Here is a 27237-nt window from a genome sequence, read left to right as displayed (position 1 = left end):
AGAATGGTAATATTCTAGACTTGGCTTCCTACCTTGGATGGTTTTCTTAGAATCTTGAGCAGATCCCGTTGAGGCCACTTTGGCATTTTTCGCATTGGTTCGTTGGGACACTTGGGTCTCACTTCGGTTGGAGATTTCACTCAAAACTGAATTTGATCTCAACAGATCTGCGGAGGATGTCCTTTTGGACGCACTTGATGTCACTGAAGTTGTGGAGTAAACAGACGATTTGGAATTGGATCTAGATCGAACACTCGGAGTCTCGTCAAAGTCGGTCGATTTCCTCTCCAAGTTTTCGTCATTTCTACTGCAATCAAAAAACAATAGGTCGTTAAAACTTAGAATTTGTAAAAACACAAAATATCGAAAGTGAGTATATCTAGGTTGCGTGACTATCTGAATGAAACTGAATGAAAACCATGGTTCTCACCTTGCCAAACTTCGATTGCTGCCCAAGTTAGATCGGTTTCTGGCCATGGGAGGGGGCTTGAATCCCTCGAAAACCTTGCTTTTGACCTCTTTCGTTTTCTTCACTTGACTCATGGTTTGCTTCTGACTCTCAGCGATATTCTTCATGATTTCATCCCACCTCCCGGCTTTTTTCTCTCTTTTCTTCCTTGGGTTCTCAGCTGCCACTTCTTTATTGGTTTCCAACATGGCCTTTAATTTTGAGGGGACATTGGTTTTGGGCATGATTCGCTCTTTGGTTAGCAATTCGCTTCGCTTGGTAGCCAGACCTTTCTCAGCCGATCGATTTCTTTTCAGAGCAGGCTTCTCAACGCCTAAATGTCCGTTTTCCGAATGCTTTCGCTTTGTAATCGGCGGTAATTCAGAGGTTGATTCAGATGAGGGCTCAGATGTTTCCGTCGGACACGGATTTTCCGGGGGTTCAATAGAGATATCAGCCAGTTTCAGAGTGATATCAAGATCGGTTGAAGGAGTTTCTTCCCGTTCAGAGATGGGGGAAATCTTTTGTTCGTATACTCGATTTGAAAGAGACTCGGACACGCTAGTTTCCATATCCGAGTGAAGGTCTTGACTTGTGGCCATTGATATCATGCTGGATGGCATGCTTCCTAATCCAGTATCGATAGAGTCGGTCTTGCTTGAAATCATGCAATCGGCATCCATTACTCGAATAAACGACCTGGGACATTCCACGACCCTCACTTCCAATGATGGTAAAGCTTTAGTCGTGTCGAAAATATCTTTAGGGCAGAGGTTCAATGTTTCATTATTGTTGTGAAAGGTGGCGTTGGATTGATCCTTGGTGAAAGTTGAATCCGGATCGGCTTGCGGACCATCAAAGTCGACAGGAATGTCGATATCCTCAATGACCATGGCGTCGTTCGACGATTCAATTATAGTAGTCTTGTCGGAGGGTTGAATCATGGTTTCATTTCCGGGCAGAATCATGGTGTCACTCGCTTGCTGGATCACGGTTTCATTGCAAGGCTGAATAATGGTCTCATTACCGGGCTGAATGACGGTCTGATTTGAAACCTTAACCGTTGTCAAGTCTCCCCTCTCTTCCAGGAGTGATAAGGCTGATATTTCAAGTTGTTGTGCCTTCTCTCGTTTTTGGCGGCAAGATTGAAGCAGCTGTTCGGTACGGGCAAACAACAGATCGCATTCGTTGTCGTACCCCTTGAGTTTTCGTTCCACGGGTAGATTTTGATGGAAATTTGAATGGGTTGTGGTAGGCTTAAGGGGTTCTGGATCGTCAATAGTGATGGATTCAATGGCTTTGATCTTTTCGGAATCCAAGGAAAAGGTTTTGATGGGGGACAATGAAAGACGTGGAGAAAGAATTTCAGTTTTCTCGTGCGGAGTGGACATTGAGACGTCCTGGAGAGTCGCCCCTGACAATTGAGAAGTCGCATTGAGCTCCTCTGGGGATCGGGGAGTCTCCCAAGCGAAATTGGAGCAAATACTCGTTGACAACGAAGGTAATCCCTGCATTTCCGTGGGACTCAAAATCCCCAAACTCTCGTCCATCTCGGGTGAGTTCCTCCGACCTTTGACCAAGACCCCAGAGAGGCTGGCCTTCCTTTGAATCGTTTTCTGATGCTCTCGATGGTGGGTTGTTGGGTTCGTGGGTCCCTGGTTCTTGTTCGCCCTTTTGGGACTCCCAGTCTTGACTGCATATGTAGAGTCCAGAACCTTTGGAGACCCAAGAGGTTGTTGGCCAGTCTTCGTCCGACGCGAGCCTGGAGCCGTGGCAGGTCTTTTCTTCGTATGAGACTCCATTACAACGCTGTTCTGTCCTTCAACGGAAGACCTTTTTGACCTCTCTTCGTCGTCGATCGTAAACGTGTTCTGGCGCTTCAGTGTGTTTGAGGTTGCGAGTCCTTCTTCCTCAGGTTTTTCCGGTTGCAACTCCAATGCCACTTTGTGCAAGGGCGCGAAAACGCCCTTGTCGTAATCACATTCAAAATATTGAACTCCGTGCACTTGCCCGTTATGCTTGCCCTCGGGATCGTCCAACTGAACCCCACACCAAATGCCCTCTTGGAAGTGGGTCCTGCCAAAGTATTTGAGAACACCTCTCTTGACCCCAGCAATCACCACCCGTTTATGCAGATCGTGTTGGGTAACATGGGTCAAAAGGAGATGATGGGCCACCAAAGTACTCTCCGTGGAATCCGTGAGGCAACTTGGAATGCAAGTGCCGATGATTCCGTTCGGAGACTTGGCACGATGAGCCGGTGACTGAGGTGGGGATGGGGTGTGGAGGGCGGATTGCCTCCGCTCAACAATCTGAAAGTAAAACAAACCATTTGTTACATATTTGTCATAGGTATCGAGTTGTCTATATGGTTGTTGGAGAATCAAGTATTTCATGATTGAACGTCAAGTTAAGGTAAGAGGCTTCTCACTGGGATGAAACACAAGTCCATAAGCCGAATTTTCTTTGACAACAAGCTCTGGACTGTGGACCAATCCAGGAACAGCAGGAACAACAGGTATCTTGCCTAACACATTGATGAGGTGCCCCCTTTAATGCCAGCAAGTATCCAGCATCTAATATGAGGCTTGGTGTAGATGCCCTCGCCTTGGTTCCCCCAGGGCCTTAAATCGGGTCCAAGGAGTATCTGGAGGTCATGAAATTGTTTCGTCAAGCCTTGGCTAGATACCAATTGAATTACCCAAAGGGCAAGGTGCAAGTAGTGCCAAGGGTACAAGGGAAAGAGTACCCAGAATTGAAGAAAATTTGGTCCAATTTTGGCCATTTTCAATGTGGATTCCCTCTAGCCCAGACTGCAACCCCTTGGAATCTGGGTCGCTGTGGAGGGGAGAGCTTGTGTCGTCCCTCATTAGAATGTAGTAGAAACATTGTCTTTTTTTAGCTCGACTAAATCTTATTGAATAATTGCATCAGTCAGAGTAGATGCACATATTAAGAAAGCATTTAATAGAACAAAAACCATATTTTACTTTAGCGCTAAAAAAAGCTATACAAGAAGCAGAGGTCCTCTTGCAAGAAAGACGTATTTGTAAAGTTATAAGGTTCCAGGTTTTTATACAGACGTAATTTTGCTTTCCCTACATATAGATGTCCTTAAGATCCTGAAAAATATATTGAACACGACATACAACCTTACAAAAAGTTACGCAATATCAGCTAAGATACAGCGAAATGTGCCCCGGAAATATTCTTCAATAGGTTTTTTTAGATGGTAAACGTACACTCACTTAAATCTACGGCGACAAAAAAGCCGGTTTTTTCACCTCCAACGTAGATGGGGTTTGAAAAAGGCGGTGAGGAAAAACAATCGGGGACTCTTATCTTGTGGGAGTAGTTTTATGTAAAGATGCTTAATATAGATCAAACACCTTTAGTTTTAAGGAGTTGTTGTGCTGACAAGGTGACCAAGTCACAGCCAGACTTTGAAGCCAAATCCTCGAAAGGAAAGCTTGATAATGTAACGCTTTCAACTAATGTTTCCAAACCAGACAAAAAATATTTGTATGAACCATGTTTTTATTCCATATGATATTTGTTCTTAGAAAACTTTTGTTGTAAATAATCCTCAAATTTGCTCTGTTCTGGCCAGACGTATCACTAATGAACAAAAGTAGGGTCAATGTAATCTTATGGTGCACACTTTGCTTCTTTTTTTGAGGCCACACAGAATTGAAACACATTATAGGCTTGGAAAAATGAAATTTAAAGAGTGCTAAAGCAAAACTTAAACAATTCAGGAATACTTGATAATAGAAATGAGTCACTTTTATGCTAGCACTTTCATGCCTACCCCAGCCTTCTTGAATTGTATTACATTCGGGATGTCTCTTGTTTCTTTCGATGGTTGGTTCCATACTCGGATTGTTGTGTTCACAAAGCTGTGGTGTTGGGTGTCATTTTTTGAGCACGCTTTTTGTGCACTATCTAAGAGATTTCTTGGAAGAAATTTGTATCGCTTGAGCTCCAAGAAGAAGGTCTAAAGTTTTGCCAGGTCTTTCTTGATGCTTTTCTTTTGTACTTGGGGTGCTAAGGTCAGAAAGTTGAATGTTGTCCGTGTGTTGTTCCTAAATGCAGCGTCATAATCCGTATCAGATTGATTGTGTGGTTGTTTTTTTCCTAGCTAATTCTCGGGTTATTAACCGATATAAGGGAATGAAATTTACTGTTAGTCATGTAAAGTCATATTTTATAAAATATTTGGTCATGCAAAGCGTTCGAGTTTGCCGCTCTAGAACATCTTTCAACAAAAGGTTGGTCTGGGATCGTTAATAAGTTGGGGTTTAGTTAGGGTCTAAAAGTTTCTTTGAGAAGGGTCGGGGAAAAGAATCGAACTTGGGACCTCCTTCATGCTAGGAAACTGTGAAGCCACTATGCTACGTCTTTCAGAAATGGCCAGGTTCTCGTGGGAAATAGTATGCCTCCATGTCTAGAGAAAGTCGTTCATTCATATTTCATCAATTGTTGCCTTGAAACTACATGGAGCAGTGTTCATAACTCGTGATTACGTCTGCCATGAAAAGTTTGGAACACGGCAAGGCCAACGTCGACAAGAAAGCCCTTCATGAACCAAGGACAGGTAGGCCTTGTGAAAAGACAAGCCTCCCGGTTCAAGAAGCATGTTCTGGCCAAAGAAGTGAACGAATCAAAAATTAATAGAATGCAATCTCAAGTCTAGAGCGTCATTCAACCTTTCTTGTTGCAATGGTCTTTGAAATGGAGCCTCGAGGGTAAGGGCGAGCCAAAATATTTTCGCTATTTTGCTATTGACGTGCAAATGCCAATATAGCATTACATGACTGTTCTTTTAGTTCTTATTTACTTGGGCTTGTAAAAAAAACAGTACCAGCCAGAACTTTTTTTTTTACTTTGAACACATTTTTTATTGGATTGGATGAGTGATTGTCAAATAGGTTCTTGATTTTCATTATGACATGGTTATTTGCACTCACGCCCCAGTGAACATGACATTGTTGGTTCCAGGTTTCAGGCTACCAGAAATAAATACTAGTGAATGCATGTTGAATCCGGGCACATTCTGGCCTAGAAAGTGCAAAAGATGCCCTGCACATTCTTGCCATTCACTCTCCAAGGTCTTTGAATACTAGAATACCGATTCTGAACCATTTGGGGGAAGATTTAAAGCAGAACTGATATCACCTCTGGCTGTGTTTCAAGAATCGGAATCTTCTCGTATTTCAACTCCCACCATCTCAGCATGCGGGGAGCACGAGGACTCCATTCATAGCTAATAATGTATCAAGGCTCGACTAATGATAATTACTGGCCATAGTAGGTGTGTTCAGTCGAGGAGGCTGCGGGTGGGCGGGGAGGATGGATGTATTGGGTGCTATATTGGCCGCTGGTAGTGCCCTCACTCTCTCAAATGTACGCGTATGTTACATAACCGTGTTTGGGTGTCTCCGATGAGATAAATCTGGATTCTGAGTAAGTAGTTCGGTCTCTCTTTCGAGTCATATCACGTGGTCATGAATATTCAATGTCAATCCTACTTCATAATAAGGTGCTCATCCCTGGCCACGCCCTTGATTAACGAAATCTCATGACCTTCGATTGTACTCTTCTGTCTGAAGTGATCAGTCAAAAGAAATGAGAGGGCTTTCAGAACCATCCAGAACTATTTTGAAATGTCAAAAACTTTGGCGTCTCATCTTGGAAATCTGTTTTGAAGCTCGAAACCACCAGGGCATTATGTGAGAAAGACGGATTTCCAAATGTATCAAATCGCCAGTATATCACTAAAACACCGTTAATTCTGGCTGTAGTAGTTACCGTTGAGTCTGACATTTGCAGCCTGAATTGCTGACCACTCTACAAAAGCCATGAAGCAGCACAGGATGATGGAGAATCCTCTCTTATTAAAGAGCGCTGTGATGGTAATCAATCGCCAATCTCCTCTTTATCCACCTTCCATGGCCAAATCGAACTCTTCCACACTCGCACATTGATCACATTGAAACCATGGTTGCAACTGAACTGAACTGAAGTCGCCACCGGACTTGAACACATTTCAAGATAGTAGATTGAGGAGAAGCACCAGCTATTAATGCGGTTCGGCCGGCCTCGATCCAAGCCAGGTATCTGAATCAAACATTCAAACTCGAGGGGGAAGAGAATGTACTGTAAACTTATGTTACACTGGAATATCCCTCTACGTACGTGCATATACTGGATGAATGCATGTTTTGAATTCTGAATCTCTTGGACGTCATTAAATTAGTGTGAGAAAAATGGACTTGAAGCTCGAAAAACCATGGCCTACGTAAACCTGGATTCGTCGGGAGAATCGGGAGAAGGGAACACGGAACAGTCCCTGGATTGGATGGCTGCCTTCGCAAATAGCGTTCCATGGTCTGTCAGTCAATCTTATGAATGTGCATGACGTGGGAATCAGGTGCTCGTTTCTCTGTGGATAGTGCCAAATTTGAGGATCACTTTTATTTTGAAGTTTCTTCTATTGCCTGTGCTTCCAATTCGCGTCTGCGAGCATACTTCAGTGGCCAGAGAAGAGACACTGAATCCACCAAACCAGCTTAACTTGTACCTCCATTGGACAATGACCAAGAACAGCCAAAGGCACCCCTGCCATTCATCTTTAGCAATGATAATTCCCCTTACCATTTCCCTGATGGATTTCATAGTGCTGGCTGAATCACTTCTCAATGGAGAGACGCCATTGACATGCTGATTTGAAACTCTGGAAGAACACACAAGAAAAGGCCTTTCTTGACACTCGGGCCAATGTTGACAAACTGGAATACCAACATGCTTCCCAAAGAAGCTACAAGCTCGGGAGTTCATTGCCAACATCCAACATCCAACCACCCGCGACCATCACCATGATCGGTCGAAAAACGCCCACGACAATCATCCAACTCACTCTCACGCTGATGTTATGACTTGGATGCTTCTTCGTTCTTGGGTTCGACTACTAAGTTCGACATCGTACGTGTACCAATGACTTGATACCACCAGACCAAGGAGCTCCCAAACCCACTTGAGAGATCTCGATATTTCTCGGCCTTTTTCTAACTATACCCAGTTCAATCAAATTTAATACATTTCATCCATCCGATAAATGCGAAATGACGGCGCCAGATTTCCGTTTGACTCCTGGAGTCAGGCCTACATTCCGTGAAGAAATTGGCCATGGTCAAATGATATTGAAAACGAACTGACATTCAACTTTATGGCCTCATTTTCTTGGCCAAAAGAGACCTTGTGAATTCTTGCCATTGCTAACGAGTTGGGCTTCAACATGTTCACATGCCAATTTGGCCGTCTTACCTTCATCATCGTCTCCCGAAGAATAATCCTTAGTATTCAATTAGCTTCATGCACTGTATTGTCGATCTCGATCTCTCACCTACTCGATGAGAACTTAGAGGTATACTGCGATATTACTACGTATTGCTGCTTTAGCTCTGATGTGATCGAAATGGTGTCCCCAAATGAAGTTCTGAGTGGCTGATGGCGTTCAATGGCCTGCATTATTTCCCCTGACGTGTTCTATGAGGATTTAGTATGATGATGAGTGAGTCGCGAGATGAAAAATTAACATCTGTTTGGCCAGGTTTACAGGATGGAGAAATTCAAAACTCTTCCTCATCCTATAAATGTGACGGCTGTTCACACAACCATTTTGACGGGCATCACTTGATGCGGATAGAACAAAACATGGAGCCTCAAGTCCGGGGTTTACTTTCAATGTAGCGTTTTAGATTTTAGATTTTAAAGTTTAATGTTGTTTGACAAAGGAAGGTTTGAGTCACAACAAAACCATTATATAAGAACAGAAATTGTAAATCTCTTGTCTCTTTTGGATTTAATACAACGGCAAACTTTTCATGATTGCCCGTCTAAATGGTATGGGCAGAAATGATTTATTTTTGTTTCGGGTTTTTCCAAGAGTTTGTTTGTGATACACTTGATAATACTTAATCATTTGGTCCTCCAATGATTTGCAGGTGTTTATACTAAAAATGTTTTCGTTAGAAGCTATCAAAAATATACTTTTACAGATCAGCATATAATACTCATAAAGCTGAAGAAAAAAACCATTTTACGATGATACCATATTTGACATAACAACTGGCCTTAACAAGTTTAATTATTGTAGATCAACGAACTTGGAACTACATATTACGTAATCATGCCTTTGAATTTAACAAAGTGTATTGACCTTTTCATCTTATAACAATGTGTAATACTTCCACCAGACAAACATTCAGTCTCTTATCTACTGTACCAAAAGTCCCTCCCTCCCAGACCCAATAGAATTGAATCTAGTAGCTTCAACCAAATTAAATTGCTCTTCAACAAAGTGCCTGGGTGGCTGGTGGCAAATCCAAATCACCCCCACCACATTCAGGTGCTTAAAGCGTAAAACCAAAACCACATGATCGAGTCCTGACGCAACGTTTTGACGCACGAGTGTCACTCGCCAAAGACGCATTGGCCGAGTTCAAGAATTTTCGGGGGCGTCAAACATCATCCCAACCAAGCGACAACTTGGACGGATAGATGGATGGGCAGAGGGTTGGTTGGAAAAAGGCCCGTCCTCTCCTCTCTGTCTTGGGCATAATTAGTATCTAGACCAGGTTTGATCCCGAACAATGGGATTGAGTGCCAATACTGGAGCTCTGAATATTCGACTTGGCTATATTCTGCAAACAATTTGCATATGGGTGCCCCATTTCCTCGTGACTAGATAGGGCTTTCATTGAGCATTGGTGGGGCTTATCTTGATCAGGACATGCATTATTGATGTCATTGGTCACGCTTACCCGCTTTGGAATCTTCGATTTTCCCAACCCTTTTGTCTTCCCAAGATCCTTCGATTGAACTGTGGACGGTGGCGGATTCAATTCCATCACCAAATTGGTTCCACCATAGCTTGGCGAACGAACTTCAAGCAGCCCCCAACCCAAAAAGAAACGCAATGTCTTCTCCCTTCACTAAATAGATATTGAGTCACTTTCAAGGGAATTGGTCCACGAACTTTCCTCCCTGGCTCCTCTTAATTCTCTAATGTTGCCACAGAGGACGTGGATGAGCGAAGGAAGAAGGCCTCTGCTCTTTCCAAGAGAGGGAGGGAGTGGAAGTGGAACCACGCGAGTCTTTCTTTGGAAGCTTGGAGCTCAAGGCGAGAGAAGCCAGAGAGAGACCTAGAGTGACTGCTGATTATCTTTGCATTGAATAAGTACTCTGAGCGATAAGCAAATATCAATGATAAATTAAGAGATAACCACATCAAGGTAGGATTGTCCTTTGCCATTGCTGAATTCTTAAGGAGAATTTAACACTCGCTTAATAGAAGTTTTAAAAACATGCTAAATATTTGCCTTGTCGGATTTTAAAGAGAGTTTTAAAAAGCAACCGACATTTACTTGGGCTCTTTAAGGCGTCATGTTTTTTACAATATGCATACAACATGTGCCGTAAAAGGACACACACTTAACAATAAATACGTAAGTCAAAGACATCTAGTGATAATTAATAAGGTAATAACATCGAGCGCTTGAACTTTTAGAGTATACTTTATTTCCAAGTGCAATGACGAAATTCAACATCTAACAAACCACGATCCAATTTACCTACAAGTTCGACAACACTGTATTAATTCGTGACAGAGGTGAACCTAGTACTGCGCTAACCAAATTTACACAAAGTACCACACGCTCTAAACCTCTCTTTGGGCTGATCAATGGAATTGGGCCTGTTTTTCTCAGCCCACGCTCCTTTCCAAACCAACTTGAACTTGTGGGGTCTGAGAGAGAGGAAGAGAGGCGGGCTTGGATCCTTGGATCAGGCGTCCCACAGACGTTCTGGGTCGCTCTCGACCCACTCTTGGACAAAGAAGTCAGGAACGTTCCTCCCCCTTCCTTCTAGAAGAAGCGACCCAAGCACCAAAAAGGGACTTTTGTGCTGATATTGAGTTAGAGGGACGAGTCTACTCGGGCTAAAGAGGTTGCTTGGCCGAAGAGGTGTGCGTCAATGGCTTTCTCATATCTTGTAAGAGCACTAACCCCGGCAAGACAAAAAGATTTATGAACTGTCTTAGCCAAGCCATTGTTGTGGGTCATTGGTGTTTGCTTGTCCCTGGCCCTTTGGGATGGCTTTGAACCTTTAGCAGCATATGGAACGTTGCTCATAAACAGCTTATGGAGCCCAGCAAGGTCATTCAGAATCCGGCGATGAAGGTGTTGAAGCAATGATCAGAGTAATATATGGGTTAAAATAAAACCAAAAGGAATAGCTCGAATCCTTCCGTGAGACCCAATAACAATAAAACAAATTCAATTTGAATACCAGATGAGTTCGACGTCAGCGCCAAAAATAGTTGATCGTCGCAAAAGATTGATGAATTGAATTTTGTTTTGGCCTCAAATGGAAAATGAGGTATGAGAAAAAAATGAACGACTTTGCAAGGGTCGATGATGTATTGAAATTTGGAGATGAAAGTTGAGTTACTATTTTAGTTAGTCAGTCATCAATTTGAAGGTTAGGCATTGACATAGTTAGGCTATAACTGCGTTTTTTCATTGCCCTGTAGAGGATATAAGTAACGTAGTTGCCTGGGAGCTCGGAATAGAATTACACTTCCAATTCAATTGATGGTCATGAACAAGAAAAATCGCTTCAACGTAACGGATCTGATTTTTTTGGTCATTTTTCTTATAATCTGGTTTTGTTTATCTGGTAAGTTTTAGGAGCTGAAATATTGTAAACCTGTACGACATCCTTAGTTAATCTTAAGAAATACAAAGAATTCAGATATGAAATTTCGATGAGCTTTAAAAATGATTTTCAGGTCTATTAAACAACAAAATGTGTTATTCATAACCCAAAACTGTACTCGGGCGAATCGTTGCAAACCTAATCATGAACTGAACAGGTATTCATAATGGGTATAATGGGTATAATCCTTGGATCATGAGATGGCATTGTTAGATTATTCATTTGCATTGATTGATGAATAGATCAATACATTGCACAAAAGTGGCCCAATCAAGATAAAATCCGGCCAATATTTCTTTTACACACATAATATTGCTTCAGCTTTTTCAAAACCAAAGGAACTTTTTTATGCGAAAATTGCATTAGTTAAAATCTTCTATATCATAAAACTTAGCTCTGCAATGGAATTAATTACCATTAATGCCCAAATGCATTTGAAAATGAAGTAAAACGAACGTCAATTAGTCATTTGGGAAAACAGCGATTCTGTCGCGACTAATTTGAGTTTCATTTTTTTAATCAATTGAACAAAAAATCAATGCAAAATTTTACCCAGTTCGTTAATCGCACGGAACATGCTTATTACACCCACTCAACCTTTCAAAACAGATCAACTTTGGACGAAGAAGAAAACAACAAACCAAAACAAACGAATCCTGGAGAGTGAACATTTTTTAGATTTTATTCCAACGTCAAGGCCGGCGTTTCCATACTCATAACTTGCCACGTGGTTTTCAGTTCCAAAAATCAAAATCGACTTGATACATGAGAACATTGCCATACTCGAACCAATTGATGAAGACAGGCAGGACGAGCGCAATTTGGATCATGATGAGGACGAATCGTTGAAGGAATCCCATGTACAGATCCACACTTCGTAGGTAGAGTGTGTCCCATTGGGACAAGGCCAAGCCTTCGGTCCGTGCAAAGTAAGGTTCGCTCACGCCATAAGAGCCTTCACTCCAACGCTTGATCAAATTTTCAGGATAGAACTATGGGAAGAAATGAATTTAGATTATTGGCATGCGGGTTATAGTAAGTTCTTTTACAACCAATTTTGACATGTCAAAATTTAGCATAAAAGACATAACTTGACCATAATCAAGATAAGAAATTTATAACTTTAAATTGAATTTTCTTTCATTTGACATCCAATAGGGTACTCAATCTACCTCAAAGGATAACACATAACCAACTTGAACCATCGTGTACGAATGTGTCAACGCATAATAATTTGTCCTCAAAGTACAATGTAACTCACCAGCCTAAACAAATTTAGTAGCGTTTGCCATGTTCTTGGGTCCACAAATTAGAATTCAATGCTTTGGTTGCGCCTGTGAAAGTTGGCTCTGACTCGATTAATATCCATTGTTTAATTTTACACATTTATTATTTACCTTTTATCAAATATTCATTGCCGAAGTTATTTCGTATTAGAAGAAGATACATGAATCATGCATTTAATGCATGTTATGAGATATGTGTTGGATCACTACCATAGTTCAAAAATTCATTTCTTGATTCTCAACACGTGCAAAACATATGTACATAGATACCCTGTTAACTTACCCCTGTTCCAAGAATTGCAGACTTTTTCCCACTCGTGGCAATCGCTAAATGCTCAAGAAAAAGGCTCATGAAGAGCCAGGCCACGACAAATTTCAGATCCATGCTTTTCTTCTTTCTCCTTAGTTTGGATCATACAAACTAACGTCTGTGTAAAGGACCCAATGAATCGCTATTGAGTGTGTGAACAACAAACGTCATCCGGAATGCAGCAGGCTGACCCATCTCAACAGCAACAGGCTAGTGGCTCCAGTAACGCTCCACCGGATCGTAATGGACGCATCTTGCCTCTGAGCCAATCGGACAGGTCAAAATTGCGCTCCGGCGTAGCTTTGGTTTCGCCAGCCAATGCGGTGGAGGAGCTGGTAAATGAGATCTTTAAATCCTCCTCCACGAATTCAAATCATGATAGCGTCGATTTCGTACTATAGGTTCAAAATGCTTTGGACGCGGGAGCCAGCCAAATCCTGGTCAAAGTGGACCTGGCGTGTTTTAAAATCAGAGTTTTTGATGATGGCCGAGGCATCCCTGGGAAGGACTTGTCCATCATTGCCTCCAGGTTAAGATGATAATGATATTATAAGATTCTATGAGAGCTGACTTGGGTGTGTGTTATTTTGATTGTAGATATCACACTAGTAAATGTCACGGGAGGTTTGATCTCGAACGAGGACTGAAATATTTTGGCTATCGCGGTGAGGCCTTGGCTAGTTTTCGCGATATGTCCGCCTTGCTTCAAATCGTGTCCAAGTATCAAGATGGTATGAGATTGCTCCTTTATTTCAGGTGTCTTGAATTTGATTTTTGAGGGAAGTGATTTTGATTGACTGCTTTATAGGGCCCACACTTGTTGCCAACTTTGTCAAAGGAAAACGAAAGATGGTAGAGCCATATTTTCGACCTCAAAAGTCTTCCGGGACCATTGTTTCAGTCATGGATTTCATGTATAACATGCCAGTCAGGTAAAAACTCAATCGATTACTTCAATTTGGCTGATTTCTTTTCAGCCATATTCATTTCATGTATGTTACAAAGCATTTTTTCAATGGGTTTATTAACGTTAATGACTCTTGTAAGGAGATCGGAAGATTCCATTTCTTAGTGCGAGATGAACTTTGTCTGAAGGTATCTATCTAATGTTCTAAATTGGGTTGAAACTTCAATTGATATTCTTTTTATCTTGATCATTCAAAAATTGCCATTATCTGTGATTCATGATTTTCCAATTGTAGACGTAACTTAATATCAGGATCCATTGACTTGGAGGATATCCGGTTGACAATGGTTGGATTGGCTCTAAGTCACCCTCGAGTCCAGTTGACGCTTGAAAATGAGGTCGGGGGTCAGATAATCTTTGACACTCCTCCCAAGACTTGTTTAGTGTCCAAGTTCACGGATATTCTTGGAAGAAAGTGGTCCGAATCTCTCAAAGAGATCCAAGTTAAAAAACATGCAAACTGCAACTCACAAATGATCAAGTTATCCGGAATCATTGGCACCGAAGGTGCCTTAAGCAAATCAAAACAGTTCCTGTTTGTCAACCGACGACTTTTAAAAAAGACCACCCTACATAAGATCGTGAACCAAATATTTAAGAAGAGTGTCATGTGTCGACCCAACTTGGCCTCCAAAATTTCAAAGAGCCCTCGAAAGCGCCATCTCGACAGTCCGGCTAGAAGTTCTCTTCCACTCCATGGAGTCTTCTGCTTGTTCTTGGATGTTCCTCAAGACTCTTACGACATCACTTTGGAGCCTCAGAAGACCAGCATTGAGTTTAAGGATTGGGATCCCATTCAAAATTTCATTCAAAGCGAACTGCTCCAATTCTTTCGATCTCAATTTCTCATGCCTTTGGATTCGTTAATCCAAAACCGAGATCCAACTGTGACATCAAATTGTCAACCTTCGATCGACTTCAACATTTCGGGAATCGACTTCTTGAACTCCCAGATTCAATCCGTGACGTCTGAAGAGTCACCAAAAATTCCCGATGATGGTTCAAACGATTCAGAGGAAGAACCATCTGATGGTGAAAAAGATTTGGAACAAAATGAGCCAATGGATATTTCTGAGAAACCGTTCCCTCCATTCGGATCAAGTCTCGTCAATGCCAGGCATAGCTTTCCAGTGAAGAAGTCGAAAACGGATCATGCATTCAAGACCCCGAAAAAGATCGATCAACCATCCATTAGCCAAGAGCTGGACGATTTGCCAATTTGTCGATCCCGCATTCTTCCAGTTGGGAAAACACCATTTTTGAAGAAAACGAGAAGAAAATCCGCTGAAAAAGTCCCAGAGTGCTCATCGATAATGGCATGCAAATGGAGCAGTGAGGCAGAAAGGATCTCTGATATGAAAAGTGGCCCCAAAAGTGACATTCACCAAGTCTTGGAACGATGGAGGAACCCCCAGTTTGTATTCCAAAGCGAAATTATCCCAGTGGCTCAGAAAGCAAGGCATGTACGCTGAAATTAGAAATATCGCAGAGCAATGTCATCATATCTTTAGTTTTCAGGCTGGCTTTGCCGACGCAATCATTTCGATTTGAACGTTCCATGTTTGAATCACTAACTGTTTTGGGACAAGTGGATAAGAAATTTATTGCGGGCACCATTTTCGATGAAAATGACGCCTCTACCAAACTGATCCTCTATGATCAGCATGCGGTTCATGAACGAATTCGATTAGAGATGATCCTATCAGGTACATATCGGTAGATGGAATATGATTGCAAGGTGATCAATCCTTTGTGGTCATTTGTTCTGTAAATATATTGAAGGCAGGAACGAAATCCAACAATACAAGCAGCTTTTGTGAAACCCTATCAAAAGGCAGGTTTGCCATGGATTAATTTGTTAGTTTTTTCCATTGCCTACCAATAACTCGTATGTAGATACATAATAATGCAATTCTGTGGACAACGATCATGTCTTTAAAATTGGTTCCATGGTGTGTTACTTATTCAAAAATTAGTGTTATCGATATCATATGGGTACCCTCAATTTCAGATCAATATCCGGATAAAGCCACCGTGCTCTCCGAGGATTTGTCTGAGCCAATCCAATTGGCCCTAGGTGAGGAAGAGCGGAGAATTCTCCACAGTCTACCGAATCCATTGCGTAAATTCGGCCTTCAAGTCGAGATCCCAATTGAAGAAGTGGCACACGTGCGTGTGCTAAGCGCTCCCAAATGCTTCCTTAAGCGAGAAGCCAACGAACTGCGAAACCGCCGGCCTTCTCCCCTGAAAGATCTAATCGCCATGTTGTTGAAGGACATTGCTTTGACAGGAAGAACCAATCCTGGGTCTTTGAATATGCTCCCGAAGACCATACACAATGTTTTTTGCTCCCAAGCTTGTCGATGTAAGTTCATGAGGTTTTCACCAATTATGTCCCTGGAGATCGTGGACAGTAACTAAACGCGTAGTCATTCTGAGTCCTATGCACAGATAAAATCAAGTTAATAGTAGCAATTAAAAAGAAAGCAAATAGTCAGTGGCTCTTGTTGGAACAAAGAAAATTATTGCAAAAAGAAGAACTTAAATATGTTTTCAATCATTTTGAGCTCTCTTGAAAAATTTGTCTTCGAATTGATGCTCAAGTAAAAAAATGACCCAGATAGATTGTCATCTGAAGGGAACGAACACATAAATCCCGTATTTGGGCTTAGTTTTCGAAAAAATATTCAATGGGAATCTTCAAAAGAAAAGAATCCATAATTTTTTTTGATAAAATTTGAATTTGATAAAAGAAAACAAAAAAGTTTGGAAGCAGTTAGTAACAAATGAACTTCAGTGTTGAGGTCTCAATTTCTTTTAGCTGCCATCAAATTTGGTCAGTCCTTGACATTAGAAGATTGTCAACGCCTACTCCAGGGACTGAAGACTTGTCAAGTTCCATTTCAATGTGCTCATGGTCGGCCGAGCTTTTCAATATTAATGGATCTCTCACAATTGTCCCAATTGGACGTGGTTCCAAACAAGAAAATCAATATGTCAAAGCTGCATGCGCTCATGCACGATTTCAGCGATAACAAAGGACAAGAATAAAGAAAGGCCGTGGCCTAGGAAAGTTAGATGGCTAACTATCCGATCATGTTTTCAATGAGACTTGCTCAAAAGTCTGTTAAGGGATCGATGGACATTATTGAATAAATTGTTGGGTCTGATAATAAGGAAGTCTAGGAAATGATTTGGGCGTTTGTTTATTAGGATAATAAAAATACATAAAGCGCCACAAAGTTGATCAGGTGAAGTCTCAGCAAATCTGGATCATTTCAGAACAAGTATGAAAAGATGCATAATTTTAATGAAAACTCGGTGCTGGCTCTATTTCTTCTTCCAAATTCCCATCTTCTCAAGGTAAGATGGGGAATACTTCTTTTTCTTCTTATCTGGGTCATCAGGAGGAGGAAGGCTTGCTGGTTCTGGCTCTCTACCACGCCCACAGACATTTGATCCTTGGTCCGATTCTTCCCCTCCCTAAGCAGCTGGAGATGGAGAGATTCCGACTAAGGCTACTTTCACCCCTTTAAGCGTTTCCAATTTCATGACCAAGATGTCTCCAGAAGAAACGTCATAATCGCTCAAAGCATACCCATCTTGAAGCAGTGTTTGATCCTTATACAATCTCTGCATTGGAACAGGAAAGCCATGTTCAGTCTCAACTTTTGCCTTGAAACACTCGACGGTTTCATTGCTTTCAATTTCAATCTCTCCCACTTGATCAACGAGGACTTTCATTGTTTTGAAACCTAAAAAGTGCCAATATTTAAATGATAACATCATCAAACCTAAGACATGGATTAAGTATTGTGTCACACCAATTCCACACGTCACTTTGGCACTCAAAGAAGCTTCATGGGAAAAAGGCCATTGTCTTGTCCAAAAAAGACCTTTCCGGAAAGTTGTAAGTTTCTGGTTATCCTTAAAAATGAACTATTTCCCTTGTTTGTATATATACGACCGAATTACACTGAAAAACAAATTTAACACCACCTACATTCAGATAAACGTTATTTTCAACCAATTTATTGGCGGTGCTCATTTTTAAAATTTGTTGCCCAATTTCAAAAGGTTGAGAAAGAGACTTGAAGGGTTATTAATATCATGTTAGGTTAGGTTGGGTTGGGTTAGCTTGGGTAAGGTTTGATTAGGTTAGGTCATGTCTAAAAAAGTAGCACCGCCAACTAATCACTGGAGATTAACATCTAACCTTACATGCACCCCAAAAACTGAACACTATCAACTGACGTCCAACAGAATGTGCAGCGGCCATGTTTTTAAATGAGTTTTGCTTTCCCAATTTTTAGGTGCTATTTTTTCAATGGAATATGCAATTGTAATCGACTTATTCACCTAAAATGCACATGGGGAACCAAAAAGGCGTTGTGGAAAAACACCTTGTAAAAATTACCTTGCAAGGTTTGTATAGACAGCTGTTGTGCCGACAAGGTGACCAGCTCACAGCCGGGCAGTGAAGCCAAATTCTCGAAAGTACGGGAAACTGAACACTTTATACTGTCACTGTTTCAGGCAGTGTTATGATCAAAATAAAGGTCCATGACGCTTTGAAAATTTGTCGAGGGCAAAGTATTTTGGTTGAGGGGCAGGGCTATGCATGTTTAGTCTTGCAAAGTAAGTTTGATATTGACTTATGGAGGACGAATCTTTGACAAAATCATTGAAACGACTTTAGCATGGACCGTTGTTGAGAATAAGAGGGCAAGATAGAAAGCATAGAAGAAGTAATAGTCGCAAATTCATGCTCTTCTTGTGCAATTTGATAACAAAATGATGATCACAAAAGGTTTCCTGTTTTATTGATAGATGTTGGTGACATCTTTCGAAATTACAAATTCAGCCTCTTTCAAAAGAAATAACGGGACTCTAGTTTCCTTTTTTAAATTTGATATACGCCGTCAAGCATAACGAAACGCATGTCTTTCACCAATTTTCGGGAAAGTAGCACCATTCCTAACAAACTTCATTACAACAATGACCAAGAAGTAGATTTAGTAAAAGCTTATTTCTTCTTTCTTAACCTTATTATTGACAAAGTAAGCTTCAAGAAAAAAAGTAACTTTTTCAAAGTTGCATTATTTTCAGTGACTGTGCCTTCTTTGATAAGGAATGATTTTTGTTTAACTAAAATCATATTTGCCATTAGGACGTCTGCAAACAATACAGTAGCCACTATTATGCTTAGCTCAATAGAGTTTATTGAACTTCAACTCATTAGATTCGTGGTTAAATATGTTTCAGTTGTAACAACCAAATGTGTTTTTTTTTAATACATGTTAGCCAAAATCTAGGTTTGGTAAGCCCACTTTCTAAAGAGGTTCTTGAGCATAGAAAATAAATACTTGCCATACAAGTATGAATATGAACCCATTGCCCAAGCTGCTCCTGCGTGTTGAGATATTAAGGAAAGAGTGTAGAGGCCAAGTTTATAAATAATCGGACTGACAGCATGTCATTAGATTGCGCGACATTTGTCCCCGCTATAATTGTTATCAAAATTGTATTGTAATTGTATTCAAAAAGTAAAAAAAAATATGCTACACTGTTTCAATTATGTCTTGGATGTGGCCTTCAAAGATTCACCAAAACCAAGTGTGGTAATGAAAAATTGATTTGGAAAAAGATAGTCCACTCTAAGATCCTAAATACTTTCCAAAAGGTTTGCTTCCTTGACCAAAATCCAATTGATACAGCTCTCCTATCACTGTGTGTACGTACGTATGATCTGTACAAATTCCTCGAGCTCAACCCAACGTCCCCCTCTAACTTTCAGTTGATCACATGCGTAGCCACAAATCTCATAGATAATATCTTTTCCAGATCTTTGACCCACCTTGATAACCCGTTTGTGTCTGAGATTGAAGGTTAAAGAAAAATATCCAAATATAGGAGTTGGTGCAACTGAGCGTGAACAAGACGAGAATGCTCTCCCTAGGTTCAAACCTTGGTGCCAGAAAGAAACGTTTATTGGGGTGAGTCGTGGTGTGGTGGTTAGCTTAATGTCCCAAAGTGAGGGAGGTCCCTGATTGGAATCCCTGTCCCTGGCCTTTCTGTAGACTCTAACCAAACCCACAAATGGAGAACCAAGAACTGATACCGGACATGAATCTGTCTGCTTTAATTTGGAATTGGACATATGATGGCCGAGGCTCACCCCAACGACCCTGGCACCCAAACCAAAAACAAAATCAAATTAAAAACGCACCTTGAAAGTTGAGTAAGGACCTGCAGTACGTAGCCAACGACACTAACAACGCAATTGCTCCATGGGCATAGCTAAAAAGTGAGTGCTAGATGTGCCTAAAAGTGAAACAACTCAACTAACGTAAATACATTGCTGGTCAATGCTTATTAATCCATTGCCCATCATTTATCAAAAAGTTTATGGGTACGATTAAATCATGAGTAGTCCCTTTCCAAGCAAGGTTTTGATTTAGGGAGTAACGGTTTTATGACCAAGTATCGCAAAAGCAGAAGTACTGAGGACAAAGTGTCTTGGAGCAAGAGTCGTGAGGACAAACGTCATGCCGTCAAAGGACAGGCTCCTATTTACTAACCATAGTTGATGAGGAAGCTGGGTGGTCGAGTAAACGCAAGAACGGAGGTTGGTGTTGTATTACTGGCTATTGCCATTTCAATTGAGCAACCAAAGCATGTTTACGTTATAGTTGATTACTTGGTATCAAAGAAGTGCTCCGCTTTTTTTTTAAACACTGGGTTTTCTTGTGATAACAAAGGCGCTAAACTACAGGTAAGAGAACGTCGGAAAGTACACAAAGGCTGGGTTGGGATCTGCTTTCAAATAAGAATTGTAGTTGGGCATGGTCGACCCAATGAAAGGTTGGAGCATTATACTGAATTAAAACTTGAAGCAAATATCCACATTATTTCTTCGTATCAGACGGATGTGAATGCCAACAACTGCATCAATATTAATTGTCATCAAACAGTACTATCCATTACGCTATTTAGATGGTTATTGAACTAGCATGTTCTCACATTATCGTAAACTTCTCTAGCATTTCAAACCACTGCCTGCATAAAGCACGATCTGACTCCTTTCCTGTAGGTTGTAGAGCTGATAAGAACGAGATAACAGAATAAGAGAGAGACCAATTAATAGGGCCTGTCAAGTGAACGCGTTCTTGAACAACTGACGTTATTCCATTGAGTAAAATCAAAGACAACCTGCCCGGCCAAACTGGACTGTGCATGCATTGAATTTTGACGCTCATTCCATTTGACATGCTTGTCTAAGTAAACAGCATTGTAGTATTGAGCCAATTGGATAGTGTGTTCACCGATAAACATCAAACATGTTCATTTTGTTGGGTTGTGTAACCCAGCTCACTCAAAATCACTCGATTATTGAAAATTCAATGGGCAGATAGTACGAGTTGACTGTGATGTTTGTCTTAGTTCTCCCTCCCCAAAATGCCCCAAATCAGGGTGCCGGACCACATTCTTCCTTGAATTTCCTTCACTTGACTTGCTCTATTGATTTCCCCTTCTGAGCTTACGAAGTTTCATTTGATAAAAAGTGACATATTTGCAATAAAAACTGACTTTATCGAATGAAATTTGGAACCTGTTAGAGATGGTACCGGGTTTAAGAATCCCATTTTGAAGTGAAATGTCTTTCTCCAAAATTCAACCAAATTTGCATTTGTAATTAATGTCTAGAACGATTAAGGACCCCAGCAGGAAATCTATAGTCAAGATACAAGTAAGCTAATTGATATTGGTTGAATAAACAAACTTGATTGAGTTTGAGAGCCCGGTATTTTTTGTGTTCAAGTGAAATATCTTCAAATCGGTTTTTCTTTGCCTGCTGGATTCTTTGAAATGAGAAAATGTACGTTCAAAAATACCTTCAAAAAATGTGGGTCTTCTGTTGGGCTAGAAGGCATCAATATATTGACCAGGTTTTCTGACGTTAAAAATTTATATTTCTGCAAAAGTAACGCTATAGGTAACGGAACATTTTTTTAACACTCCTGTTACTGTTCGTTACTTTCCTTTTTAAAGAGGAGGTCATGAGTTGGAAGTAATCCAGAATAAGCAGTAACGCAAGAAAAGTCCATAAGCGGGGAAAGTTGCCCACAAAAATGTAGCATTATCAAGTTACATGGTAAGGCTTATTAACGTCTTTTTGTATTGGCAGGGTCGAAGTAGAAAAAGCTGGGAAAATGTCTAGCAAGGAAACCAAAAAGGCGTGCGGGAAAAATAAAAAGAAAGGAAATCAAAACATGTGTCCCGGGGCTGAAATTTTGGAATTCTTGCCTTACGTTAACATTTTTTGAACCATGATCATAAAGACGAAAAAAATACCTGGCAGTATGTTCAGTAACAGACACACAAGGTGAAAATATTTTTCATCTCCAGAGAAATAAGAAACATCACGTCGTCAAAACGTTCATATCTGAAGTGGCAAATCCCAACTCTCGTCACAATAATTGCCTTTACCTAGATAGATCCAAGTACGTATTGTTGAATCATTTGTCTTAGGGAACACCTGCTGAGCTGAATCTGTTCACTGTTGACCCAGTCCTCCCAAAATGGCCAAATGGAACAGAATCTGGAGCGCCTGTCTTGTATTTATTGGTTTGGCTTGGTTATTTTTTCCAAAAACATTTCCATGGACAACAAAAGTGGATGAAATTGGCAAAAGGATATTGATCCAAAGACCTTCTGTTACCCCAGCTCTCAAAAAGATTTCACATTTTCCAACGGTCCCCAAACGTGAGAAAATTCAAGAAAAAGGAAAAGTACCCGAGTCACGTAAGTAATGGATGATGTGGACAGTGGTCCACACATACATATGAGATAGACCCATGGGGTTCACTTTCGCCTGAACAGCTTTGAGCCAATTAAAGGCCAGGATGGAACGAGTTGTTCAACAATGTGGAGAGGTTTGCCAAACTAGTCAGAATAGAACGAGATTGATCGGGCACAAGTATTACAATGTGGTGGTTAAGAAGTTCAATTGTCAACAATTATTTGACAACAACGACATGGATGGATACGCCCTATTCCCAACACCTCCAAAGAGGGTAAGTAAGACTTCAAACATTCACGCTTAATCAACTAAATTCGTAGCAATGGGCAATGCTTTCATTACACCATGAAACACATTTGGTCAGTTACTCATTAAATACTCATTTGACAAGATTCCGGGATTCTTGCGAGATGGATTCACATATCAAAATCGAGTCCAAATTCGACCTTCGTATCGGGATGATTCCAAAGGCAAAAGTCACACTCTGATTTGGACTGAAGACAAGGTGGCCAAGCTAAGATCCTCTCTTCAACGGAACCAATTGCAAGGAAGTTATGGGATCGGCGAGGTCAAAAACATTCAAGCGCATTTGAGGCAGCACATGAACATCACAGACCAACACGTTCTAATCGTTGGATCACAATCACCTTGGTTGGAAGTCATTGCTCTGGAAGCTGGCGCTAAACGGATCACCACTCTGGAATATGTTCCCATTGAATCTCGGCACCCTCAAATCAAGACCATTGTTCCCAAAGACTTTGCCCGGAGGTTCTTGAATGGGACCCTAGGGCAATTCGATGCCATGATGAGCTTCTCCTCTTTCGAGCACAGTGGCCTTGGGCGTTACGGAGATGGGTTGAACCCTTACGGTGATTTGATCACCATGGCTCGAGTCTGGTGCGTTTTGCGAGATGGTGGAATGGTCCTCATTGGCGTTCCCACTGGTCCGGATGTTTTGGCATTTAATTCAGACAAGATTTATGGACCACTAATCTACTCTCATTTGTTCGCCAATTTCGAGCAAGTTTTCACCAAGGCAAACATTTCAAATTATAGCCATCATTGTCCACATTGCTATCAGCCCATTCACATCCTTCGAAAGAACTTGACTCTTTTTAAAGGTGCCATTTGATCATGTCAATGGAATTGGATAGAGATCAGCTTTGCAACAGGAATTGTAAAGTACAAGAAGTACTATGGAACATAATGCCTCTTGAACAAACAGGGTGCTTCAAAATAAAGTGAACAACGAACAACGTGTTGAAATTGTGCAATTTGATTTTGTGATTAGTTAAGAGTTGGAACACTCTCTTTGTTGCACGTTCCACCTACAGAGGTTAAATTAATTCAGATATTGGATCAAAAGAACACGCTACCCTACAAAAAATTCTGCTCGGAAAATAAGTAGGAAAAACAGGAAAAACCATGGGACCCTTGACATAATGCCTTTGGAGGTAAGGGGTGCTTCAAAAGAAAGTGAGCAACGAACGATGTGTTGGACAAAACAAATAATTTTTCGCAACTCGAAGAGATAAAGCAATAACCTGCCATTTCGTGGAATGGATTTTTGAATTTTACTTGCAACATTAAACAGCCAAAGTCACAAAAGTATCCTACAATTACTAAATAACAAAACACTCGTCTTCAAATTATGCCATGTGATTTCGTGAACAGTATAAGTTTTTACATTCTCACAAATGACATCATTCCCAACTAAGGCATCAGTTTAATAGCAAAAATGTGACTTAGCCTTTATCCATGCACTATACAGTATGGTGGATAGATTAAACAACGTAACTAAATGTGCTCAAACGTTCCCTTGAACATAAAGTTTCACTACTCAACCGAGTGGACAACTCGATTTAGGATAATTCCACCCAGAAGACAACTTGTTTCAATTTTCAAACAGAAGTAAGTTGAAAGTTCGAGGCCATTGAGTTAAACTATGATTAGATCATTTTTGGAGCTAAACCTGATAAAAACGCAGAATAAAAAATACGTGTGCTGGTAATTTCCATTGAAGAGGTTTCTGAAACTCTCAGCATTTCACTTTATTTTTTAAGGATGTAAGTCTTTTATTTGATCCATATGAAGCGAAAAAAAGCTTTTCGTCCAGTCGTTTGATCAAGCTAGATTTTAGCAGGGATGAAAATGGAAATGAAACTCATGACTACACTCAGCATGTGCACATAACCAAACCATTTTTGATCATCTGGAAGGCATTGAGAGTTTGAAAGATCTGTGATGCATGAAATATAACTTGAAAAAGTACCTGGTTGATATATTCTTCTGAATATGCTTAAGGCAGATGTATTGATTTTTGGATCTTCTACCTCATTAAAAAGCGGTTCTAAGACCATATGTGAGCTTTTGGGAGTGGTGCCTCTAAACAGCATGTATTGTTCCAAAGATTAAATGAGCTGAAAATCAAACAAATTTCCTGGACCCGTTGTATCTAGTGAACTGGAGCACCTCAAGCAACAGTAGTGTAAAACTCAACAAGATACCCAAGGCAAGGACCCCAAACAGTAATCCAATGTGGGCAATTTCCAAGGCCACCGGCTCATTCGAGGCAATGTTCTGGAGCGTCCGGATGTGTGGGATTTGGGGTACGGGCGGAATTAGACCGAACTCTTTGAGCTTGACGAGGGCACTGTCAAACACTTCCTTCATATCTGTGTTCTTGGGGAAGGCATAGGATCCTTCAAAGGTGTAAGTTTGATCGCCAATGCTGACGAGTCCTTCATCCGAAAACCGTTGATCAGTTATTGTTAATCCAACCACTTTATCCATTCTATCGAGGATATTTTCCGCTTCGCCGAGAGGGTAAAACACTGTGACCTGAGAAAGCTTTTTCAATTCTTGAGTAGTATTGGGAGATGTTAGTAATTGTTGTATCATTGAAGATTCTACACAAACAACTTTGTATCCCAATAAATGGACGTCTTCAAAACTGTTGATCTCGTTTGGCGCGGTGGAGTATGTCATGGTTGAAGTGAGCAAGGCTGTGTAAAAGGTAAAAACTAAGAAACACGAGGTGAATATGGAGAGAAATGCCACTTGCTGAGACCATTCCCTTGATGTCACGCTTGAACTTAACATCAACGACATTTGTGAAAGCTGTCCCAAGCTATCCAACCAATAGTTGCTGAACGCCCAAGATATAATGTAAGTTGCAAACCCCATTGTTCCAGCATACGCTATCCATACATCAATGGTTAAAATTTCCAAATAACTCCAAACATTGGCTTTGTTCTCACGAGAAGCTTTTGACACTAGGGTAACGATGTCTGAGGAGATGGCCACGGCCATTGTCAGAAAGTCTTCGCGATCTTCGGTTGAACTAAGTATTTCCATGGATATATCAATTTCGCCCTCTTTTAATAATCCAACAACGCCATTCCATTCACCATTAGGAAAGTAAGTCCCCCAAGTTCCAGATTTAGGGAATACCGAGACGGTTGAAAAGTTCATCATTTTTTCCAAGCTATCGAAGTGTTGCCCTCCAAATTGGCCTTGAAATTCGGGTCGTCCCATTGCGACAAAATCTACCTGACCTGCACGAAGAGTCACACCTTTAAGATTCCTCCGTCTTGTCACCAGGCTCTTAAATTCCATGTTATCTGGATACGACCCAATTTCCTGGCATACCCTTGAATAGTTGAGTATGTCGTAGACCTCGTGGATAAATATCTTGTCCGTAACATATTCATAAATGTACACCCTGGAGTCTAGGCGCAACTTAAAGTCAAACTGAGTTCCATGTGGAAACATCCACTGGATGTGTTTCTCTCGAAATGCTCCACTGGCCTCTAAAGTTAGTATCATTTTAGGCTTTGGGATGTTCAAGAGAATGTGTAGGTTGTGTCCAAGAGATGAACTATTCCCCATTATATCCAGACCAGAAAAATAATTGGACTTTTCTAACGAACCAAAACAATTGACTAAGAATTGGTTCTCGGATTCGATTTGTTCCTCATCTAAAATGAAAATCAAACTGTTGGCAGACAATTTGTTTGCGACTGTGTTAAAGAAATGACAAGAAGACGAAGTTGCCGAGACAAATAGCACAAGGAGGAAGTAAACCTTATCCAGTCACTCATTTTTGTGAAATTTTTGTTGAAGTTTCCAGCTTTTAATGTGACGACAGAAACTTGATCCACCCACTTTTGCACTCGTTTTCTCGCCTAATGAACACAGTTATGACAAGCCTTTATTTGAACGAAGACAATGTCTATGTCAGAAGTAATAGCATTGCTCCATCGCGCGAGCAGGCCCAAAGTTGTTTTACTAGGAACATTGAAGATATGAGAGAGCTCTCGTATTGGGAGAGGTTAGAAAGGTTGGGATTGTACAGTACTCAGAGAAGGTACGAAAGGTATCTGATATTGTACGTTTTCAAAAGCATCCATGAGCTTTGTCCCAACCCAGGATTTAGGGTCAATTGTAGTGACCGTAGAGGCTTAACGTGCGTTTTGAGAGCACCTTCAAGCCCTTGAGAATCCAGGCTATTTAAAACAATGAAGTCCAACTCTCTTCTTTCTCGGGCTCCTTCATTGTTCAATTTGCTGCCCTCAAATATTTCGTAGGGTTTATGTAGGGGTTGATCCAGTAGCAAGGTTTAAGTCAGACTTGGACAAGTTT

At 40.8% G+C, this 27237-nt stretch overlaps 4 protein-coding genes and 1 long non-coding RNA gene across 11 annotated transcripts in view; 2 read left to right on the top strand and 3 right to left on the bottom strand.

Moving 5' to 3' along the window:
- Positions 1-9519, bottom strand: part of LOC131878575 (restin homolog) — a 35045-nt gene extending 25526 nt beyond the window's left edge. For 2 of the 7 annotated variants that reach the window (XM_059224594.1, XM_059224600.1), the window contains exons 1-3: positions 9274-9513; positions 431-2760; positions 33-307 (exon numbers count right to left, since the gene is read on the bottom strand). In XM_059224594.1, the coding sequence (XP_059080577.1) occupies positions 33-307; positions 431-2760; positions 9274-9360 (2692 nt within the window). In that variant the 5' untranslated portion in view covers positions 9361-9513. Of the gene's footprint in view, positions 1-32; positions 308-430; positions 2761-7105; positions 7142-9273 lie in introns of those variants that run through there. The other 5 variants (XM_059224597.1, XM_059224595.1, XM_059224598.1 and 2 more) reach the window with 5 other exon arrangements.
- A 2362-nt stretch (positions 9520-11881) lies between these two features.
- Positions 11882-13017, bottom strand: LOC131878579 (uncharacterized). Its single transcript, XM_059224605.1, has 2 exons — positions 12797-13017; positions 11882-12219 (listed from the first exon to the last, which is right to left on the bottom strand). The coding sequence occupies exons 1-2, from the start codon at positions 12896-12898 to the stop codon at positions 11962-11964; spliced, it is 360 nt and encodes a 119-aa protein (XP_059080588.1). The 5' UTR covers positions 12899-13017; the 3' UTR covers positions 11882-11961.
- Positions 13000-16867, top strand: LOC131878576 (DNA mismatch repair protein Mlh3-like). Its single transcript, XM_059224602.1, has 8 exons — positions 13000-13158; positions 13225-13352; positions 13421-13554; positions 13632-13755; positions 14026-15249; positions 15309-15496; positions 15802-16155; positions 16612-16867. The coding sequence occupies exons 1-8, from the start codon at positions 13000-13002 to the stop codon at positions 16839-16841; spliced, it is 2541 nt and encodes an 846-aa protein (XP_059080585.1). The 3' UTR covers positions 16842-16867.
- Positions 16868-16980: 113 nt separating this feature from the next.
- On the bottom strand, positions 16981-18237 carry LOC131878580 (uncharacterized). The gene is made up of 2 exons (XR_009373045.1): positions 18150-18237; positions 16981-17545 (listed from the first exon to the last, which is right to left on the bottom strand). It is a non-coding gene; the product is annotated as an uncharacterized LOC131878580 (long non-coding RNA).
- Positions 18238-20353: 2116 nt separating this feature from the next.
- On the top strand, positions 20354-23844 carry LOC131878577 (uncharacterized). The gene is made up of 6 exons (XM_059224603.1): positions 20354-20418; positions 20483-20565; positions 22200-22294; positions 22363-22595; positions 22674-22867; positions 22985-23844. Exons 4-6 carry the CDS (start codon positions 22373-22375, stop codon positions 23723-23725), a joined length of 1158 nt encoding a protein of 385 aa, XP_059080586.1. The 5' UTR covers positions 20354-20418; positions 20483-20565; positions 22200-22294; positions 22363-22372; the 3' UTR covers positions 23726-23844.
- The last annotated feature ends 3393 nt before the right edge of the window (positions 23845-27237 follow it).

This window comes from Tigriopus californicus, chromosome 3, assembly GCF_007210705.1.
Source record: "Tigriopus californicus strain San Diego chromosome 3, Tcal_SD_v2.1, whole genome shotgun sequence".
Lineage (NCBI taxonomy): Eukaryota > Metazoa > Arthropoda > Copepoda > Harpacticoida > Harpacticidae > Tigriopus > Tigriopus californicus.
The sequence above is the reverse complement of the archived record's forward strand: the minus strand, read 5'-3'. Positions and strand labels throughout refer to the sequence as shown.

Bases quoted from the DNA above. Each gene is read 5' to 3' on its own strand.
- LOC131878576 (XM_059224602.1), top strand. From the start codon at position 13,000: ATGCAGCAGGCTGACCCATCTCAACAGCAACAGGCTAGTGGCTCCAGT. The intron at 13,353-13,420 runs GTTAAGATGATA...TTTTGATTGTAG, and splicing joins TTGTCCATCATTGCCTCCAG to ATATCACACTAGTAAATGTC. The intron at 15,497-15,801 runs GTACATATCGGT...CCTCAATTTCAG, and splicing joins ATTAGAGATGATCCTATCAG to ATCAATATCCGGATAAAGCC.
- LOC131878579 (XM_059224605.1), bottom strand. From the start codon at position 12,898: ATGGATCTGAAATTTGTCGTGGCCTGGCTCTTCATGAGCCTTTTTCTT. The intron at 12,220-12,796 runs GTAAGTTAACAG...TTCTTCCCATAG, and splicing joins CTGCAATTCTTGGAACAGGG to TTCTATCCTGAAAATTTGAT.
- LOC131878577 (XM_059224603.1), top strand. From the start codon at position 22,373: ATGGCCAAATGGAACAGAATCTGGAGCGCCTGTCTTGTATTTATTGGT. The intron at 22,596-22,673 runs GTAAGTAATGGA...TCGCCTGAACAG, and splicing joins AGGAAAAGTACCCGAGTCAC to CTTTGAGCCAATTAAAGGCC. The intron at 22,868-22,984 runs GTAAGTAAGACT...TCATTTGACAAG, and splicing joins TCCCAACACCTCCAAAGAGG to ATTCCGGGATTCTTGCGAGA.